Below are 21,803 nucleotides of genomic sequence, written 5' to 3'. Positions count from 1 at the left end.
CAGAAAAAAGCTGCACCACTAAAAAGTTTAGGAAATTCTACCCAATTAAAAAAAAAAATCGCACCTGATCTGGAGTGCAGATGTCCGAGTTATGGCCTCTTGAAGTCGGATTGCAAAAGCCAAAATCAATTTGAAGAGGGGTTGCATCAGCGAATGACGGGGTTAAATTTGACGGTCATATGACCATCGCAGCAGTTCAAATTTGGCTTGGTATGACGGTCAAATGACCGTCAAATTTAGGCCAGTGAACTAGTGACGTTAGCAACCTTCCTGCCCTGTGATGATGTGAGCACCGTACAAGTGATGTGGCTAAACCCGTACTGTACAGACAGATGACTGTATGTTGACTAAGCTGCCAACATGGTCTCCAAGTCATTGTTGACATGGCAATGCGAGTTGTGCAGGTAACTCCATGTGTCTGGTCTGGGATTACGCTGTGTGGACGTGGGCTGGGACCTACGCTATCCGTGTGGACTGCGGTAGATTTCGCTATGGGGCAGCTGGAAATGGCGGGGGTTTGTAAAAAGTCGATGCTAGGAATATCTTTTCGGTAGTTGGATTGTTTGAAATGCGCGTGCCAGATAATTTCGTTGGTTGCCACCGGAGTTTGTCTACGCAGAGATGACGAATTTAATACAGCGTTGTTGGGAAATGCTTTAGCGGACTGGAGTTTGTTTTAATGTGCGCCGAAGGTCTTCGCGTCAGGGGCTGGAATTTATTTTTCAGTCGTTGGCTTTGAAGGAATAGTCCCACATTTGTGGGAATTCGGATGCAACTGTTTTATAAAAGGCTGTGTGCAAAAAAGCGTAAATAAAGAGATGCCCAGTGGGAATGGGCACGTCAGATATCTGGTGCATTCGCCGGAAATGTTGTCGTCGGTGGAATATTCTACCCAGGTTTGATTCGGCTACTAATTTATATGGTGTATGGCCCGATATTAAATTCGGAATTTACAGTGCTCGCAGTATAATAAAACTTTGCAATAAATTTGAATATTCTACCAAAATAACAGAGCCGAGCTAGGGTGTCATTGCCTAGTTCGGCTAAATTTTTTTTCTCTGCTTGAATGAGTGATTCTGAAAATGAAATTCGAAAAATACCCAGATAGGGAAATAAATTGCAAAGAGGAAATAATATTCAGATATGAAAAATTAATTAATCAGATATATAAAACGACCATACCTGAACTGCAAATCAAGGCCTTTGGGTTCCAATTTGCAAAAAAAATTTGCCTCACGATCAACTTTCACCTAGCATAGGCAAATTTATAGTCGATCTTCATTGAATCGACGCTTCAGACGCAACAGTGAGGTCAAATCTGACTCTCGACGCTCCCAATTTCTGTGGACCCTCCGGATTCAAGTCGAGGTGCTGAAGCATGAAGGGTCTCGAACGACTATGTGTAGAGAATCTGCCTCAGCTTTGATACCATGTAAGAATTTGGCTAAGGCCAGAATTCACCCAAGACCAAAGAACTCAAACACAAGCACAACAGTAGACCAATAGAGAGAGTATGATCAGAATGACGATATTCATTCAATATGCCATCTTGAGAGTACACTAGGAGTGCCTGTATATAAAGGCCTTAGGAGAGCTTCTAGAATGCATAGAAGTTAGCAACATGATAAGTCATACAACTAGACACATGTCCATTAGATATGGGTTATCCTCCATTGAGCACGAAATTAAGTGCGATGATGTGAGGATAATAAGCCTACGATGATGTAGCATGCAAATCAATGGTGTAGAGAACATGTGCTAAATGAGGAGTGCGAATAACTGTGTTGTCAATATGACAACTCAGTGAATGATGCAAACTCTTGTGTTGTAGACACCATGTGCATAATTAGAGTTGCGTAACTCATGAGAGTACACAAATTCCTAAGTGTCTCACCTAAATAAATAATAAAATAATGCATTAACCTAAGTAAACTTAAGTAAGTGTAATAAGTAATACTTATTTACACCAACAATACTAATTAATGAGTAGATCATCCTTCACAGATCACCTAAAAAGGGTTAGTTAATCCATGTTTTCCATTTATGTAACCTCGGCCTTCATGCCCATCTTATCACAATAACATTTCATTAGAATAATCATCTCATGACAGAATATACACTTCATCTTGAAAACAATATACAACAGCCTAGTATGTAAAGTCAACATCGCATGTCTATTATACATGTATAGCAGTGTGCCAAAAGGTAGAAACATGATATATTATGAAAGATCATCAATCAAAATCATAGAGGTTATGTTTAACAAGGTACAGCACTATATGTATCCCCCCAATTTCTTAGCACTTGGACTACATGCCCACACGCAATTCTTGAGACGGGGTGTAGATTGATGTTTGAATGTTCTGTCTACCATATTCTGTTTGTGGCTTAGACTCCGAGTCCACAAAACTCTTACATTTCCATGGAACTCTATGTATCATGCTGAATTTTCTTAGCTCAACCCATTCTTGGGTCATGGATTGATCATAAGCATCTAAAACAAATTTACATAGGTTTCATATCGAGTAGCTCATCTGAGCATGCTCATCATTCACCACTGTATCTTAACATAGATAAGATAGCATAAATGATTGCTAAATCAGTTTGGTATATATTGCACCGATGCATTATTGTGTATAACTCACACATATACTTGCATGATCGATAATATCAAGATGCCAAATAAGGATTGGCATTTCCAGTCAAGCTGATAATCATGCGAGATAAACAGTGATCGGCATCTACAGCCATTATCATGTGAAATATCATTGAGCTTTCCACAATGATATATATATATATATATATATATATATATATATATATATAAGTGCATCAGTTGTTTTCAGAAATCAATATCAGAATAACTTCGAAATTATATATTGATATATGTATATATAGTAATATGTATATAGTAATATATATGTGTATATATATGTGTGTGTGTATATATATATATATATATATATATATATATATATATATATATATATATATATATATATATATATAAGTGCATCAGTTGTTTTCAGAAATCAATATCAGAATAATATTAAAATTATATATTGATATATGTATATATAGTAATATACGTATCAATCTGCAAGTCGTATTGATATGTATATATGCATATAATTCAGATTTGTTACTCATAGAGATTGTCTGACCGAAGCTACATACCTTGACAGGAACCATGGGTATTTTAGAGCTTTTGGGACTGCTTTGTCTTGAAGCCACCTTGAGTCTATTGATGCTTGATTTTTCATATGTTTTAGCTTTTTGTTGTCGTGTTTGGGATTTGTAGGATGTTCGTGTGTTTTCAGCCCTTGAATTTTCTGCTTCTGAATGTTGTTTCTTTACCTTTCAATGAGGTTAATTGAGAGTTATTTTCTAACCACATATAATGCTTGGTGCACTTTCAAAACCTCTCATTTGCATTTAATAGAGAAACGATATAAGCAAAGTTATTGGGTCATTGAATTAAAGATTAGAAAGATTACACAAGTCCTATTATGGGCTGTAAGTACAAAATAATCATGAGGACAATGGTCCCTCTTGTAATTACATAACTTTCTCTTGTTATATGTGATATGGAGGGTAGAGGCATGTTGAGGGATGTGTTGTTTACTCCTTGATTTTGTTTCTTCACTGTTCACTGGGATGATGATTTTTCTTGCAATGACATTTTTCTCACACTGTTTTGTGAGGTCTGAGTTTTTGAAGGATTGCAACTTTTTCTGTTCCAGTTGTTTTTCGGTCTAAATTTATTTGGGGAATTTAGGAAGAATATTTCACAAGCTGACAAGTTGAATCGTAGATGTAATTTCAAGAAACTACGTTAACATGCATGTAAAATAGTATACTTACTTCAGAAGCTTGATTGTATGTGAACTCCCATCACTTGTAACATGACCTCTTTGGCATTAGCAAGCTTACATGTTGAGTGATAGATGAAATTCCAAGAAACAATGTTAACACATATTTTAATATTTATGATAATACACAATATTTAGAATCAATTACACTACACAACTTGTGTATTATCTTTACGATACACTATAAGTAGTAATATTGTCAGGGGAGAACTTTTGACGTATTACTGTGAGTTCCAATAGCATCCCGTTCATGGCATCAGACACCATTTCTTTGCAATATCATACATTTGATAGGGTTGTGTATTTTAATTCTTTAAATGGTGAATCTTGATTTATGCAAAAGGTTTTGTCTGTTTTAACATAAATCATTTCTTAGGTATCGTTTTGATCACAATTTAGCTTTTTGTGGGTTTTGAAGAGTAACATTGGAGAAAATGCCTTCAAGTATGTAATGTTTTGGAATGAAACAACTCTTCAGCTACACTGCACCAAAAAGTGAAAAAAATTCTATTGTTACAGACAAAAAGTGACACCAATACTTTCCATTATCAACAACCAATTTAGGCACATCCTCAATTACAAAGCTAGGTTCACTTCTAGTACATGCTCATCAAATGGTAATGGACACTGACGAACTTTGAATGTAGGAAATCTAGTCACATTTGGTCAGTGTTTATGGACAATTTATTTCTAAGGATTATGAAGCATTATTTTTCAGAAATCTGGAAACATACTGTGTGTAAAATTAGTTTTTAGAGCATTGTATTGTCTATGGATATGTTCCCAATAATTTTGTTATTTAGTAAGGGACTTTTGTATCTTCAGTTTGTTTCATTTCCATTGAAAGTTAGAAACTAGTTTGCATATGTGAATGGTCAACTTTTGAGGTGCCTTTTAGGAACATATGTGACAGACTCTTATTTTCCATGTGGATATTGTTTACTGCATGAAATTGCTTAAATATCTACTTCTATTCTCTTTAAGTTATTTCAACTGTTTTTTAAACAGGCAAGAAGAAGAAACCGATGGTGGCACTGGTCCTCTTGGGGAATCCTCTTTAATTCCTCTACAAAGAAAAGATTTATGTAATTTTCCTTCTGTGGGCTCTGTTATTCCAGTATATGTAGATATGAATATCAATCAACTTCAATCACGATTTCCAGAAATAGGGCGTTGGGTGAAACTTCGTAACATTACTTGTCGTAGAAATTCAGGACTCTGGGAAGGAGTTATGACTGATAAAAGTAAGGTTTATATCATTTCTGCTGAGACAGAGGAAAAATGCATAAGGTAAGTTTTTCTGTTTCCCTTTACAAAGTTGGATCTAATTAACTCGTTTTCCTTTGCTAAATATTGAATTGTTTTGAGATGCTTGTTGGGTGTCAGAGATTCTGCAGAATGCCTTGAAACAAGTTCATACTGGCCTCAGTGGTGTCCGAAGATTCTGGATGGTATAACAGGTATTTTGGAACTGGTTTTTCCTAAACATTTGAACTAAAGCGAAATATTCTTCATTAGCATAATTAAGGGAAATGAGTGAAAATGAGACAGAAGTCAGAACTTTTAACTGTAGCACTCTTGCATACTAAATGCTCTATTTACTTTCATCATAGAGTTGACTATAATAATCTTGGAACTCTAATTTCAACATATTTCATATCAATACTATGTAGATGATGAATCAATTGATTATTTTAAATTAATATACAGCAACATACAATCTGTGTGCAACCAAACATAGGCTGATCACTGAATTGATGTAGAAGGTTATGTTGGTACATAAGCATGACTACATGACTTAAAACTATTAGTTTGAATTCACATGCCAATTCAATGGTTATGCAACTGATAATTTTAAGTTTACAAGGTAAAGATGATAGTGATGATGAGTTTCATGTACATTAAATTCTAGGTTATTATAGCCCCCATTGATGTAATAAAAGCATATTTTTTAGATTTTATAATATACTTTAATTGTGTATTAGGTGTAATAGTTAATTGCTTCCTTGGGTGTAGAGCGTATGCTGATTTCAATACATATTCTATTTTTCAGATTTTTATAGTATACTTTAATTTTGTATTGTTAAGGTTGTAGCCTCGGTTGGATTGAATTGGCCTGGAGATAAATCTTTTATTGTTATTGGTAAATCATCATTTAGAAAATACTCTTATATCTACTTATATTATAATATCTATAATATTATATTGCATATCATAAATATATATATATATATAAATTATATGCATATAGTTATATATATGTTATTGTTAATATATTATTTAATAATGATTAACCATAGAGACATGTCTCCTCTTCTCATATTTATAAGTCATCCAGATCTGCATTTGAAACACATCAATATGATGGCAATGTTATTACATTTGCAGAAGCTATCCTTTTTACTTAACATGGTATTAAGGCCAAACTGCAAATGTAAGGAAGCAACTTGTTTTGCATGAAGAAGACATTAACTGGCAGAAATAATACTTACAGAGGATAGACGAATTTAATTATCAAAAACATGAAATGAATGTAGCAATATTCTGTGGAATCCTAGATACCAGACTGAGCATAAATGAGAATGATCAGATACACTATTGGTGACAGAACCTAAACCATGGTTAATGATAGGCCAAGAAAGTTTTTGAGGAAAGATTCACTATCCATCTATTAAAGTGAAGAATTAAGAATATTTGTCAGTATTATTCAAATGAGCTGACACAGGGAGATTAAAAGGGCAGAGAAAAATACCTTCGATGGAAAAACTAAGATGGAGAAAATTAATAGGAGCCGCCAGCCAAGCATTGACCAAAATACGGCTCAGAAGCTCAAACATCCAAGAGACCAACAGAGACAAGGATACGATAAGAAATATCTCAGACTTCAATGAGAGAATTATCACAGACCAATTGCACTACATGTAGGAGAAAAAAGTTTTCACGATTGAGATGACAACAAAGAGCAGTACTATACTTTACGGGGACTTTTGGAATTGAATACTAATTAGAGGACACTTACTTAGCAAACCAATACTGGCGACAACATCTGTAATCCCTTATAACATCAGCACATTGGAATATTACATGGTAGGGATTGCCAAACAAAGATTATAGAAAGGAGATACATCCAGTTCCCTGAAACCAAACGAAGTATTTAAGAATATATACTTAAGATTTTAAGCATTTTTGCAATGAGTGACAGGAAGTAGGAGAAACACATATAATCAGAGATGTATCATAACCAAGCATAAACGATATACGTCAAAAAGTGAACAGAATAAATTGATAGTTTTGACTTATGATGTCAACCAGTGATAAGGTTGATAGTGTTTATAGGACAAAGAAAGCTTCTATTTGAAACAAGAGTTCCACAACAGGGTTGCATGATATTCAAATGGGATTATGCAGATATAAAATAAAAATAGTAATGAAGTATGCTGCATCAACAAAACAATTTATTTATATTGGAGAAACACAAGAATATTCATAATACATATATTGAATAAACGACAACATTGCTTTCATTAATAGAGATTATATTTAAGATGAAAGACTCTAATGTTTACAGCAGTATATAAAAAGTCCATTGCTTGACAGCATACAGGTAAGTGGAAGAATGAGTGAAGAATAAGAAAGAGTAAGAACAGAATAAAATATAAAAAGAAAATAGCAAGGCAAGATCAAAGAAGATTGGGACCATAAACATTGGATCTGTTCACAACTCCAAATCTTTGTTATGAGACATTAGTTCCCTAATAGCTATTAAGCTACGTCCCCATTGATGAAGAAATATCAGTGAAGTGCGAATGTGAAAGCAAAGTCTTTTAAGGATTGTTGAAGTTAGACCATACCTCTACCACTATGCAGCTGACATATGAATTTAGCATGATATATTCATAGTTTAATATCATGAGTTCTTCTAGAGCCATGACATTTAATTGTATTGGTGACTCCATTTCTTTTTGAATCATGATGCTTATTTGCTAAATCATGAGCTTCTTGGCTGCGAATTGAATTGCATGTGTTGGTTAAAGACTTTTTTAATGAAGTTCCATTCCTCTTGAATATGAGTTGGGAGGCTAAATACTCATTGATAAAGGCTTTTCTATTCCTATGCAACATTGGAGAAGAAAATCCAATAAATTCAAAACTTTATACATCTGATCCATCATTGAGGGACTTCTGAATAGAGACACTTTAGTCAGGCATAACATTGCATAAAATTGAGGGAATCAGCTTTGCATTTGCAAGTACCTAAAGAAAGAAATCTCTTGCTAATTAGAGAAATCCATTATAAGTTGCAATAGACTAGAAAGAGGTCACTACAGAAGAATGTTGTTATCAATATATGGGTTGCAAAAGGGTTTCAGTTTGGAATGCAGTTTATGACTTTGTTGAGTTGCTGTGATATCATTGGGTTGGTTGATTAATATTACCACAGAGGTTTGCTAAGACCGCCAATGTTATATTGGCTAATATTGGAAGCTGAAAATTCTATATGAGGATTGGAGGATGCTTACCAGATTTTAAATTGACGAAGATTTTGCATGGCAATCAAAGTTGATGATGCATGCAGCTTAATGGATGAGACGTTATACAAAGGTCTCAAGCCTGATGATTTTTAGAGGTTTGGAATGACATGGAGGGTAGAGGCTTTTATTCTTCTGTGACAACTTATGCTTCATTAATTTGATGGTGGTAATATGAAGATAGCAATGTTCATGGCCATGCAAATATACTCTAGGACCATAGATGGATTACTGGCCTACTCCTAAAGCAGATAGGAAGAAATGATCTGATTGTATAAAATGGAATGAGTGGGAACTTTAGATTGTGGGGGGGATAATAATAACAAATGTTCCATTCCCACTTGAACCATCTTTAAAAACGAGATGTTCCATTCTCAAATATCTGTGGACCCTCATGTGAAGATAAGTATTCTTATCTTTTACATTTATCTACTCATTGTAGTTTCTCTTTTATTTGTATTTCTATACATGCTATAAGAGTTATTTTGCCTTGATCTTTTCCTTTATGTTTGAGGATGTTCTTGTAGGAAAAGAAGATTGGTACTTTACCAAATATTATGCAGACTCAATCTTATGGCAGTAGTTCTAAAGAAGTTGCGATCTAAAATTCATTAGTCATCTAGCAACGAATATTCACGATGATTGAGATTATGAGTATCCTTCCATTAAGAGGGAGTGTAACACTTCTTCAAAGGAAATGTAGGATTTCAAAGGATCGATATTGATAGGGTGTCTAAAAATACAAGTGTGTGACTACATGATTTTGACGGGCCTACCCCTTTATAGATCACGAGGAAGTAATGACTTGTCACTGAAAGTTGAAAGATTAATATCAGATTCAAAGAGAGTCGGACATGCATGTTTTGGCGAAGAGAGCCTCTAAGGTAGTAACTAGAGGCCTTGACTTCTTAGGATCTATTGTTCAGAGGGAGAATTACGAGATGCAATTCCTTGTCAATGAGTTCTCTACGAAAGAAAAGTTTGAAGTGAAATTCCTTGAGAGAGAAGGTTGAGTTGAAAACTCTTTCTCCACCCTCTGGGAGCAACATGGTGGATATCATGTGAGTTACTACGTGATGCTGTTGTGATTTATGTCATGAAAGGTAATGATCTTTAATTTGATATATGTGTGAGGTCGCTATTGTAAGGTGACAATCTTAGCAATGGTTTGGCCATGTTATCATGATAGACTTCATTAAGTAGTTGTACTAGAATGTGCTGGTAATCATGCTAACAAAATGTATGATGATTGACTATATTAAATTGCTGCCCCGGAATGAACTAGAAATCATGATACTGTGGTTCTTGTGATGTATTCTTGATCCATTGTCATGATAGACTACATTAACTTGTTGTCTTAGACTGTGCTGGAAGTCGTGACAATAAGTAAATCATGATAGTCCTGGATTGAGCCAGAAATCATGAGATCAAGACTGACTATTTGATCGAGTATGTTTGTATCCCGAAATGTTTCAGAAATCAGATAGTATATATTATTAAAGGGATATAATTGTGTATAAGCATTTTTGATGCAAACTCGAATATGAGATTTTTGAGATTAAGAAATTGATCATATCCTCCCTTGCTAAGAGGGAGTGTTAAAGTAATAGCTTCGGTTGGATCTAATATCAGAATATTGAACATATATGTATATACATGCATATGTAAATGCATATACATACGTATATGTATATGTTTAATTTACTCCACATACTGATATCTCATGCTATTCGATACTTTATGATCATGCCCTGATTGGGTTGTATATATTAATACATATGCTGCGATAGTTCCTCTCATTGATTCATGACATTAATGATAATAAACATATCATGACATACTATAGTAAGTTGATGTTGTGAAGTGTGCTAGAGGTCATGATACTTGTCATGATGGACTACATGAAGTGTTTGTTCTTGAGATCATGACTGTTATCTGATAGACTACATTCATTTGTTGTCCCGGAGTGCCGAAGATCATATAACACACATCCTTCCAAGATATACATATTCCTTTGGTAGGCATCTAGGATTTGATGCCAATGCATATACCAAAAGAATATAAGTATGATGAATAGCATATGATTGATATTTCTTTTTGTATCATACTTTAGATTATATTGAAAGATAATATCTAAGTTGATGGATATATGTTGATATTATTAATTATACCATTCTAGGAATATCATACCGAGATGATGTCTCTCCATATGCTTGAGAGCATAATGTGTTTTATAACAATCTTCCCTGGCTAAGAGGGAGTGTTAAGGTTTTAGCCTCAGTCAAATTAAATTGACCTAGAGATAAATCTTTCTTATGGTTATTGGTAAATCATCATTTAGAAAATACTCTTATATCTACCTATATTATGATATATATAATATTATATTATATATAGATATAGTTATATTATATAATATATATACTATATATAGATATAGTTATATATATGCTATTGTTAATATATTATTTAATGATGATTAACCATAGAGACATGTCTCCTCCTCTCATATTTATAAGTCATTCAGATCTGCATTTGAAACACATCAATTATCAATACAATGGCACTGTTATTACATTTGCAGAAGCGATCCTTGTTAGTTAACATGTATTAGCTGTGTTAGTTAATTGCTTCCTTGCGTGTAGAGTGTACATTGATTTCGATACATATTCTAATGACATATTTGTATAAAAATAAAATATATTTTTATATATTTCTATGTCAAGTTTGTTTTTTTGAGGTATAGCAAGTGATTTTTTTAAATCTATATTGCCATGTCAAATTCGTTTCATCGAGGTATAGGGAGTGGGTGGGATGTGTATGGATGGTAAAATAAAAAATGTGGTTAAAGCACAAATAAGAGTATATTGTCTGAGCAGAGATGAACGATATGGAGGCTAGATTGTAAGATTTCCCCTTGTTTTGATGAATTCTAAATCATTTTCCTCACAAGTATTTTGTCAACTAGTTTGCTTGCAATCTGAGAACTGAGTTTCTGGCTTTTTTTCAATGTGCTGATGAAATGTGTTGATTTCTGTTTGCTACATAAACTTTAGTCCATTCAATAAAGGAACAATACATAACAGATATTTGCACAACAGTTTAGAAATACTTTTATGCTCTGATCAGACTGCATTTCAGAATATCGTTCAGATTTAACATATAAAAAGGCACAAGGAAAGTGCCAATGAACATTTTCATAAATTCAGCTCAGATTACACATATATGACTAACTACTGGTCAGAGTGTAAAGAGCCCTGCTGGCTCACTGAAGAACTATGCTGAAGAATCATTTTGTTTTTGAGAGTTTTTGCTTTTTTTCGTGTGTTTTTGAATTGATATATATATATATGCTTTTTTTTTGTAATTCTCATAATTTGTAGAAATGCTTGAAATAACAAATATAATTATTAAAAAACAATCATGGCTTTCCAGTATTCAGAATTTCAATTGCAATTAAGAAGTTTTGCAACCATTACAATCATGTACATGCAAACAAAGAAAATTAATTAAGAAATCTATATGTACTTGGCGTTGGAAAAGTTTGGAGTAGAGATAGATGTGATTCCACGCCAAAATTTAGTAGTTTGCAGTAGACAGTAAGGATGCTGCCAGCAGATACAAATGCTGCTATGAAACCCCAAAATGCAGCTGTCCTGAAACCACACAAATTCAGTAACCGTAAACTCTGCTATAGCAGAATGAATCACAGCTCATGTAGACGCCTCCTAGTGGCATTAAAAACAAGTATTTTGCAGAGATCTTCAAATGCTCAGCCTGATAATTTCCTCTATGCAAATCGCAGCAGTCAGATAAGGCCGTATGGTATACCTCAGCACCAAACAAATCAATCAGATTCACAGAACATAAAATCAGAAAAGTGAACACAATTCTCTGATATGATTACCAGCTCAAAGTGCAATGGAGGAATCACAGATTTTCCACAAGACCCACGCCCAAACTGTTGGAGAGAGAACTCAATTAAATAAAATGCAATCATAGAATGAATTGATTTCCTCATGAAGTTCTTTTTATAACATTTGCAAAGTAAAATCGTCTTCAATACACTAAATGCCATTTTGTAATAACCCCAATAGGTTATAACTTCTTCAAACACCAAAAATCTTTATACTTCAGTTGTTTGACATTTTGTCAAACACTTTGCAAGCAAGCTCTGATACCATTGTAATGGCCCTCCTCAAATTTGCTCTCAAAAAATGCTGATGAAAGCTCAAGGAATTTCATCAATCAATTCACATGCAAGGGACGTATGACTGATATAGTTTTTCAGCTGGCTTTAAATGACTCTTTTTCAATTTGCATCAATGAGAATCTTGTGCTAGAAGACTCCAAATGGACTACACAATGGCCTAACATGAGTATGCTACTAATTTTGACAATATTCAGTGCATTTATATGATCTAAGCATGAGAAATGAACACCTACAGCCAACTGGCATTTTTACAAACAGTTGGTGTGCAAACTAACTAGCTGATAAATAATGATATTGAATTGCTTAAATGACACCAGCAACTATTATCTTCTTAATTTGCAATGAAATTTCTAATACAATGCTCATGAAATGTGGCCAAGGCTTTTGGCATTTATACGAGTTACAAAATGATAATGCTGGTATAATGCACACTTACAGCTGAAACCTATAACACCCTAAAAACAATACTAATAAAAGAACTTGGTTGTAGATGGCTGTAATAATTTTCTTCAATGTTGCCCTTTCTGCTTTGCTTTTCCGATTTGCTTTTTCGAACTGCTTTTTTGGACTGCTTTTCGACCTGCTTTTTTCGGTTTCGCTTTTTTCGGGCTGCTTTTTCAGTCTGCTTTTTCGATTCCGCTTTTTTCGGACTGCTTTTTCGGCCTGCTTTTTTGATTCCGCTTTTTCGGATTGCTTTTTCGTATCTGCTTTTTCAGACTGCTACCCTATTGAATCTCAAGACCATATTTTTCAATGGCGTCAAGATTTCCAGCTTGAAGGGATTTCGTCCTTCAAACTATTGAGACATAATCTCCAGAAAATTTCCCAATTTCTTTGATATTTCCAACCATGCTTAAAAAAAGCTCTTTCATTTCTTTTATAGTGTTCTCACAAGAGCTTCATCCTTTGTTTTCTCAATGTGGGATAAAACATAACTTCCTTTATGTAACTTATGTCTCCATGTGTTATAAAATAAAGGAGACTCTTTTAATTTTAATATTTTTCACAAACTATAGTCTATGCATTAATAAAGTTAAATATTTAAATTTAACTTTATAAAATAGCTTTATCAATGCAAAACAAATCTTATCAATGATAAACAAGTCTTTTTGCCGATTTTAAACAATTACCATCGACATACGGCTGCCACTGGATGTCCACCCATGCCCAAGATGACTTGCTATAAATAGTAAGTATGCCCAAAGTTGCCTCAAAACCCTTCAGAAAGACTTGCAACTGAAACTATCTAGGCCAAACGGCCTCTAAGCCCCTTTAATGTCCTGGTTAGCCTATGGGACTGTGGGGAAATAGGCTAACGACAACATTATGCTATGAATGCTAAAAAGGGGACATTACACATTTGACTTCTAGATTGTACTTTTCACTTAAGAGTCTTCGATTTCACACCATCTAATTATAAGGAAAACTTATAAGTTATTCCTTAAGTATAACTTAATAAAATAACTTACAATATGCTATTCAACAATGAAGCCCAATCGACTTACTATAAATAGTAAGCCACTCAGCTAAGACCCCCAAAACATAGTTTTAGCTCATGAGGGTTGCGATGATGAATTGACACCAAGCTAGTGTTACTTGCTAAATTAGGGATATTACAATCCTCCCTCCCCAAGAATGCTTGTCCCCAAGCAATTGCAGTTTGGGGTGGTGAAGTTCATCCTCAGGCTCCTGAGTGACATCCTCATCTAGAAGACTTTGCCACTTCACTAGACACTCTCTGATGATCCACAAGTGCAAATGCCTCTCATTGGTGTCTAGTTTAGCCTCAAGGATCAACTCTAATCTCCCTTCATCATCTACTGGGGGTAAAGTAGAACATGTGAAAACATGCCTTCCCAATGCCTTCTTGAGGTGCTATACATGAAACACATTATGAACTCTACTGTCCTCTAGAAAATCTAGCTCATAGGCTACCTCACTTAGTTGTCTAACCACATGAAAGGGACCATAATAACGAGGCTTGAGCTTCTCAAGTCCACTCTTCCTAATGGAGGATTGCTTGAAAGGATGCAACATCAAGTACACCATATCTCGCACCTGGAAAGAACAAGCAATCCTCCTCTAATCAACATACTATTTACGTTGATTCTGTGCCCTCAAAATGTTGTCTCTTAAGAGTCCTCATGACATCTGGACCGTCATGTAGTAAATCTTCTGCACTGGATACTCTACTGTCACTAAATAACAGAACCCTTTTTTGGGACACTAGAAAATTACAAGTTTGATGGGGTAGGCTAGGATAGACTAGCTAGTCTATGCTTCTCATCCAACAATAGGATCTTGGTGTTTTCTCTACACCTATATGGTCTATAGGATTTCTTGCAACTTAGAACATCCCTTGACCTTCCCTAACCTTCCCACCAGGTGAAATGATCAAATCTTGCTCCATGACTCACTTATCCTCCCAAGAGTTCAATTCTACCAAAATGCATATGTAGGTCTACTAGGGTTCCACGGTAATACCTAGTCCAACCAAGGTTTTGATGAGTTTTAAGGTGCTATTGGAACACTTTTAGTATGCTTGAATGGATGGTAACAATGGGGTCATACCTGATTTCTTGGTTTCTTCACAAAAAGGCTACTAGAATAGCCCCTAATTAGGCCTCCACCTGGATTTATAGGGCTAATAACTTATTACCCTTAGGGATTCATCAGACTTGGCGTTAATAACATTTGTTTCACACAATACATACTCAAAGATTTTTGAGGTTTTAGGCCAGCAAAAAGCCGTACAACAATAATGGTAAAAATGAGGGTTTTGAAGGGTTTTGAGGGTTGCCTGCTGTCCTCAAATTTTCAAACACATTATTTGAATCATAGAAACTTCTCCTCTTCAAGAAGTAACCTTCTTATATCCCTCTTGAATCCTTTTGAAGGGCAAGTCTTGAATCTTTATACTTTGCTCTTGAGAACAAATTCTTTGCTGCTTGCTCCTAGCAGGGCATTGCCTAGCTCGCCTAGGGCTTTGTCAAACAAATGCTTGCACACATTTTCTGGGCCCTTGCTTGCAATATGTTACTCATTAGGGTCTGTAGTCTTGGAATCCAAATGGCCATGGAAATCCCACGGTGGAAACAAGAGCTATAGCCCGTTCATTGTTGAGAACTCAAAAACTGGACAGCAAACTCTTACTTTAAAATTCTTTTACTAAAACTTTCCAAAATGTGTTTACAGATCTAATCTAATGCATGGATAATGGAGAATATACAAGATACAAAGTAGAACATACAAAAAAATGACAGTAAAAATGTGATTTGCTGCCAAACAACACTAAAAACCAGTAAAAATGTGTAAAAACCAATCACAGTTTTCTGTAGCAGCACAATGCTATACAAAAAAATGACTTCCAACCCTTGGTTCGGGTTCTTCCAACCTGAAATAGGATATCCGATTGTGTATGGGTTGTGTTAGGGCATTTTTAGCCACTTAAACAAGTTAACTTATTTCTAACAAAAGTTGCTCAACATTTTTACAAAAGTGACCAGCAACTTAGCAATTTTTATTTCTTTATTTCTCTTTTTGCAATTCCATCACTAAGACCATTGTTGGGTCTTTTCAAGTCATTCTTGGTCTTCAAACTTCCCCCAATACGCCATTCCAACATTTTAGGAACACCCTATGCACGTAGAAAGCAAAAAATCACAACATGACAATACATTGCCAATCACCTGGACCAAGAGCCTAAACTAGAGCAAAACACACCAAATGAGTTAGAAACTCTTATTCTATCTACATACTTCTTAGAAGAAGTTCATCGCACCAAAATTTGATATGGTGGGAGCCTTGAAAGGGTGCTCCTGCACCATACTCCCCCCCTCAACACAAACTAAGGCACTTTGGGGTCAAGAAGAGCTGGATCAATGCCAAACTTCTTGAAATGTGCTTCCTCAACCCAGGTAGCTTCAGATTCAGGTTGATCCTTCCATTTGATCAGATGTTCCATATACACTTGATGCCAAGTAGTTTTCTTCACCCTAGATTCCAATACTTTCTTTGCTTTGGCTGGTTGTTTCTTGGGCATTGCATTAGTGTCAAGGTCTTGTAGGACCCTTGGTGGAGCTGCACTTTGCTGACTGATTTCTCCCTTAAATTTGATCAGGTTTGCGACATTAAACACTGGTGAGATAGCTAGGTTTGATGGTAATTCCACTTTGTAGGCATTCTCTCCATACTTAGCTAGAACCTTGCATGGGCCAACTCTTCGCATTTGGAGCTTAGTGGGCATACCTTGCTGCATTTTGGCTTTGTTAAGGTGGACCATAACATAGTCCCCAATCTGAAACTGTACTTCTTTCCTCTTCTCATCCATTTTGGCCTTGAGTCTTTGAGTAGACTCCAACATAGTTTTCTTCACTTGTTCTTGAACCTCTTTGATAGTTTGGGTAAAATCTTCAGCTTGTCCACTTTTTAACTTCACAAGATCTAAATCTCTCAACTCATTCACTCCCCTAGGGTGTCTACCATATACTATCTCAAAAGGACTTTTTCCTGTGGTCCTATTAACACTATCATTATAAGCATATTCAGCCTGAGAGATAACAAGATCCCAAGTCTGCCCATGCTCTTTTGCTAAGCACCTTAACAAGTTACCAAGCACCCTATTGATGACTTCAGTTTGATCATCAGTTTGAGGATGGTATGCTGAACTGAAAGAAAGATTAGTTCCCAACCTTTTCCATAAGGTTTGCCAAAAATGACCCATGAACTTGCTGTCCCTATCAGACACAATACTCAAAGGGAGCTTATGAATCCAAACTATCTCCTTGAAGAAGTGATGTGCTACATAACTTGCATCATGAGTAGTCTTACATGGAATAATATGACTCATTTTAGGGAACCTGTCTACTACAACATAATTGCTGTCCATACTTGATTTGGTTTTGGGAAGTTCAACCACAAAGTCCATATTTACACATTCCCAAGGCCTATTTGGAATTGGCAAGGGTTGATAGAGTCCTGCATTGCTTGAACCTCCTTTAGCTCTTTGACATATTCCACATTACTCAACATTATATCCGTACATCCCTTGCTAACTTAGGCCAAAAGTAGTATCTTTGTACTAACTCCAATGTCTTGTTTATGCCAAAATGTCCACTTGAGCTACCATTATGCTTCTCTTGAATCAAATTTTCTCTCATGGATCCTTTAGGTACACATAGCTGATTACCTTTAAATAACAATCCATTTTGAAGGGTATAATCTGCAAAATCACAATGAAAATGATTCTTAAACTCTAGGCATACCTTGTAGGCTTGGGAGAAGTCTTCATCTTCTTCATACAAGTCTTTAAAACCTTTTATTCCAATGTTTGCAGCTGCACTTCTTGGACAGTCAAAAGCTTCCTACTCAAAGCATCTGCTACCTTGTTGAGCTGCCCCTTCTTGTATTTGATTTTGAATGTAAAAGATTGTAGATACTCCATCCACTTCAAATGCTTGTTACTAAGCTTCTCTTGAGTGTTTATATAACTCAAAGCCTGATTATCTGTAAAGACAACAAATTCTTTGGGTAGTAGGTAATGTCTCCACTTCTTGAGAGAATGTACTAATGCATACAACTCCAAGTCATAAGCTGAATATTTCTTCTTTGCCTCATTGAGGTTCTCACTGAAAAATGCTACAGGTCTTCCTTGCTGACTCAATAAACCCCTTACTGCTACATTACTGATATCACATTCAAGAGTGAATAATTTATCAAAAGTAGGTAAGATTAAAATGGGTTTTGTAGCTACCTCTTGTTTCAATGTTTGAAATGCCTTCTCTGCTGCCTCAGTCCATTTGAACTTTGTTTTCAGCCCACCTTTGATGGTGTCTAGTATTGGTGCACAAATCCCACTAAATTTCCTCACAAACTTTCTATAAAATCGTGCTAGGCCATGAAAACTTCTCACTTTAGTCCCTGTTCTAGGAGTAGGCCAATCCACGATTGCCTCCACTTTGCTTGGGTCCATTTTCAGATTACCCTTGGACACTACAAAGCCCAAATAAACCAATTCTTGCTGCATGAATAAACACTTTTCCAAATTGATGGCTAGTTGCTCTTCCTGGAGTCTCTTCAAGACCAATCTTACATGTTCTAGATGCTCTTCTTTTGTCTTGCTATAGATGAGTATATCATCTAGATACACTACTGCAAATCTACCTGTGAAGTCCTTCAAGACCTCATTCATTAATCTCATGAAAGTGCTTGGGGAATTTGTGAGCCCAAATGGCATCACAAGCCATTCATACAACCCATCCGTTGTTGTAAAAGCGGTCTTCCATTCATCACCCTCCTTGATTCTAATTTGGTGATAACCACTCTTTAAATCTAGCTTAGTAAAATACCTAGCACCTCCTAAACAATCCATCAAGTCCTCTATTCTTGGAATAGGGAATCTATACCTGATAGTGATCCAGTTAATAGCCCTTGAATCTGTACAAAGCCTCCATTTTCCTCCTTTCTTTGCTGCTAAGACCACTGGGACTGCACATGGACTAATGCTGTTCTTAATCAGCCCTTGATCCAATAATTCTTGCACTTGTCTTGCCACTTCCTTATTCTGATCCGGAGTAAGCTTATAAGCTGCTTTGTTAGGCAAAGAAGCACCGGCTACAAAATCAATTTGATGGCTGATTGCTCTTTTAGGTGGTAGTACTGCTGGTGTACCATCTAAAATAATATCTTTGAAATCATCAAGAATTTGCTGCACTTCAAGAGGTATTGGCTGCAACTTCGTATCTTCTTCCTTTCTTTTTCACCATAATTGCACATCCTATGGTTTCCTCATCCTATAAAGCTTGCAAGAACTACTTGCCACTACTAAGTAACACACTAGGTGTCTTAGAGGCTTCCCCTCATTCTCTATTAAGGACTGAATTTTGAAAGTCCTTCCATCTTTCTTGAAAGAAATGACATTTTCTTCTCCATCATAGTTCACCTTCCTATCAAATTGCCAAGGTCTTCCCAATAAAAGATGGCATGCATCCATGGGTAAGACATCACAAAGTACTTTGTCTTTATAGGCTCTAGTAGAAAACTCAACCCATGTCTGCTCATTGACAAGTACACTTTGCTCTTGATTCAACCAAGTTACCTTATAGGGATTTGCACGGGGAACCTTTGTAAGTTTCAGCTTCTTTGCTGCCTCCTTTGATATAATATTATCTGTAGATCAAGAATCTACTATAACCTTGCAAACTTTACCTTGAATCTTACACCTAACTCTAAAGAGAGCCCTCCTCTGCTTAGGTTCACTCAGATTAGGCTGCCTTATGAGCACCTTTCTAATCATCAAGTTCTCACCCATTTCTAATTCTAGTTTGCTGACTTCATTAGTGCTTGAGCTGCCACCATCTTCTTGAGTATAAGCCACTCTTTTTTCATTACTAGAGGTTGATGGTTTATCAGGACACTTGTACGCAGGATGCCCAAGCTGTCCACATTGGTAACACTTCATGGTAGCAAAATAGGAGCTGCTCCTTCCTGCTCCTCTTCCTCTATTTCCTTGAGATCCTCTTCCTCTACCAATAGATCCCCTTGTGCTGATTTCAGAACTTTGTTCCAAGAGTCTACTTTCCCCTTGGTTTCTTGATTCACCACCTCTACTAGAACCACCTCTTTGACCACCTCTAGAATCTCTACCTCTTCCTCTGTTCTTGGAAGTATGGTCTTGCTTTCTTTTTCCTTTCTCTTCCACCTTTAGGGCTATTTGATAACACCGATGTACTATTTTAGGAGTGACAAGGCTCATTTCTTCTTGAATAGACCATTTGAGTCCATTTAGATATCTTGCCAACCGGATACTTTCATCTTTAACCACTTTAGACCTCAAGTATAACTTTTGAAATTCTTCAGTATAGGAGTGCACATGCATGTATTTTTGCCTCAGATTTTGTCTCCTCCTATGCAATTGTATTTCATAGTCTTCAGGAATGTAGGCTTGTTTAATTTTAGCCACTATTCCTTTCCAGGGAGTAATAGGACCTTTTCCTTCTTTTTCCCTCTCTGTTTGCACAAATTTTCACCAAGTGAGAGTAGTGCCTCTCAATCTCGACCTTGCCACTTTAACCTTCTGAGCATCAAAGACACCATCACATTCAAAATGGTTCTCTATTCCTTCAATCCATTCCATGATGAGATCAGGATCCATCTTGCCACTTAATAGAGGAATGCCTTCCAAGGCTTTACTGTTTATTGCTTTGATTGCCTTCAAGAAAGGCTCTTCTGGTAAAACAGGATCTGGTGTTGGAGTTTCTTCTTCCAACTCAATGTCTTTTTCTTTAGCCTCCTCTTCATTTTGCTCCATCTTGTCCTTGACTTTATCTGTAGTGTCTTGGACCTCGCTTAACAACTGTTCCAGTTGTGCCAATCTTTCTCTCAAAGACCTGTTGTCTTCTTCTTGCTCTTCTACCTTCTTAGCCAATTCAGCATTGGTTACCATTGTGTTAGAATCACTAGATTCACTAGGTGACTACATTCACCTTTCTTTGCACTTGCTTTTTCCCACATCTTTGCAGGCTCTGATACCAATCTGATGGGGCAGGCTAGGATAGACTAGCTAGTCTATGCTTCTCATCCAACAATAGGATCTTGGTGTTTTCTCTACATCTATATGGTCTATAGGATTTCCTGCAACTTAGAACATCGCTTGACCTTCCCTAACCTTCCCACTAGGTGAAATGATCAAATCTTTCTCCATGACTCACTTATCCTCCCAAGAGTGCAATTCTTTCAAAATGCATATGTAGGTCTACCAAGGTTCCATGGTAATACCAAGGTTTTGATGAGTTTTAAGGTGCTATTGGAACACTTTTAGTATGCTTGAATGGATGGTAACAATGGGTTCATACATGATTTCTTGGTTTCTTCACAAAAAGGCTACTAGAAGAGCCCTGATTAGGTCTCCACCTGGATTTATAGGGCTAATTACTTATTACTCTTAGGGATTCATCAAACTTGGCCTTAATAACATTTGTTTCACACAATACATACTCAAAGATTTTTGAAGTTTTAGGTCACCAAAAAGCCGTACAACAATAATGGTAAAAATGAGGGTTTTGAGGGCTGCCTGCTGTCCTCAATTTTCAAACACCTTATTCAGCTCATTGAAACTTCTCTTCAAGAAGTAACCTTCTTATATCCCTTTTGAATCCTTTTGAAGGGCAAGTCTTGAATCTTTATACTTTG

General features: G+C 35.9%; 1 protein-coding gene across 4 annotated transcripts in view; it reads left to right on the top strand.

Moving 5' to 3' along the window:
- LOC149535144 (protection of telomeres protein 1a-like) overlaps positions 1-21,803 on the top strand; it is a 293,707-nt gene that overhangs the window by 172,204 nt on the left and 99,700 nt on the right. For all 4 annotated transcript variants that reach the window (XM_089804786.1, XM_089804783.1, XM_089804785.1 and 1 more), the window contains 2 exons: positions 4,881-5,162; positions 5,259-5,332. In XM_089804786.1, coding sequence (XP_089660912.1) covers positions 4,881-5,162; positions 5,259-5,332 — 356 coding nt within the window. The remainder of the gene's footprint in view (positions 1-4,880; positions 5,163-5,258; positions 5,333-21,803) is intronic.

This window comes from Cupressus sempervirens, chromosome 10 (genome assembly GCF_028749045.1).
Source record: "Cupressus sempervirens isolate cs-2001-9-10 chromosome 10, ASM2874904v1, whole genome shotgun sequence".
Taxonomy (NCBI): domain Eukaryota; kingdom Viridiplantae; phylum Streptophyta; class Pinopsida; order Cupressales; family Cupressaceae; genus Cupressus; species Cupressus sempervirens.
Note: the sequence above shows the minus strand (reverse complement) of the source record. Positions and strands in the feature narration are given on the sequence as shown.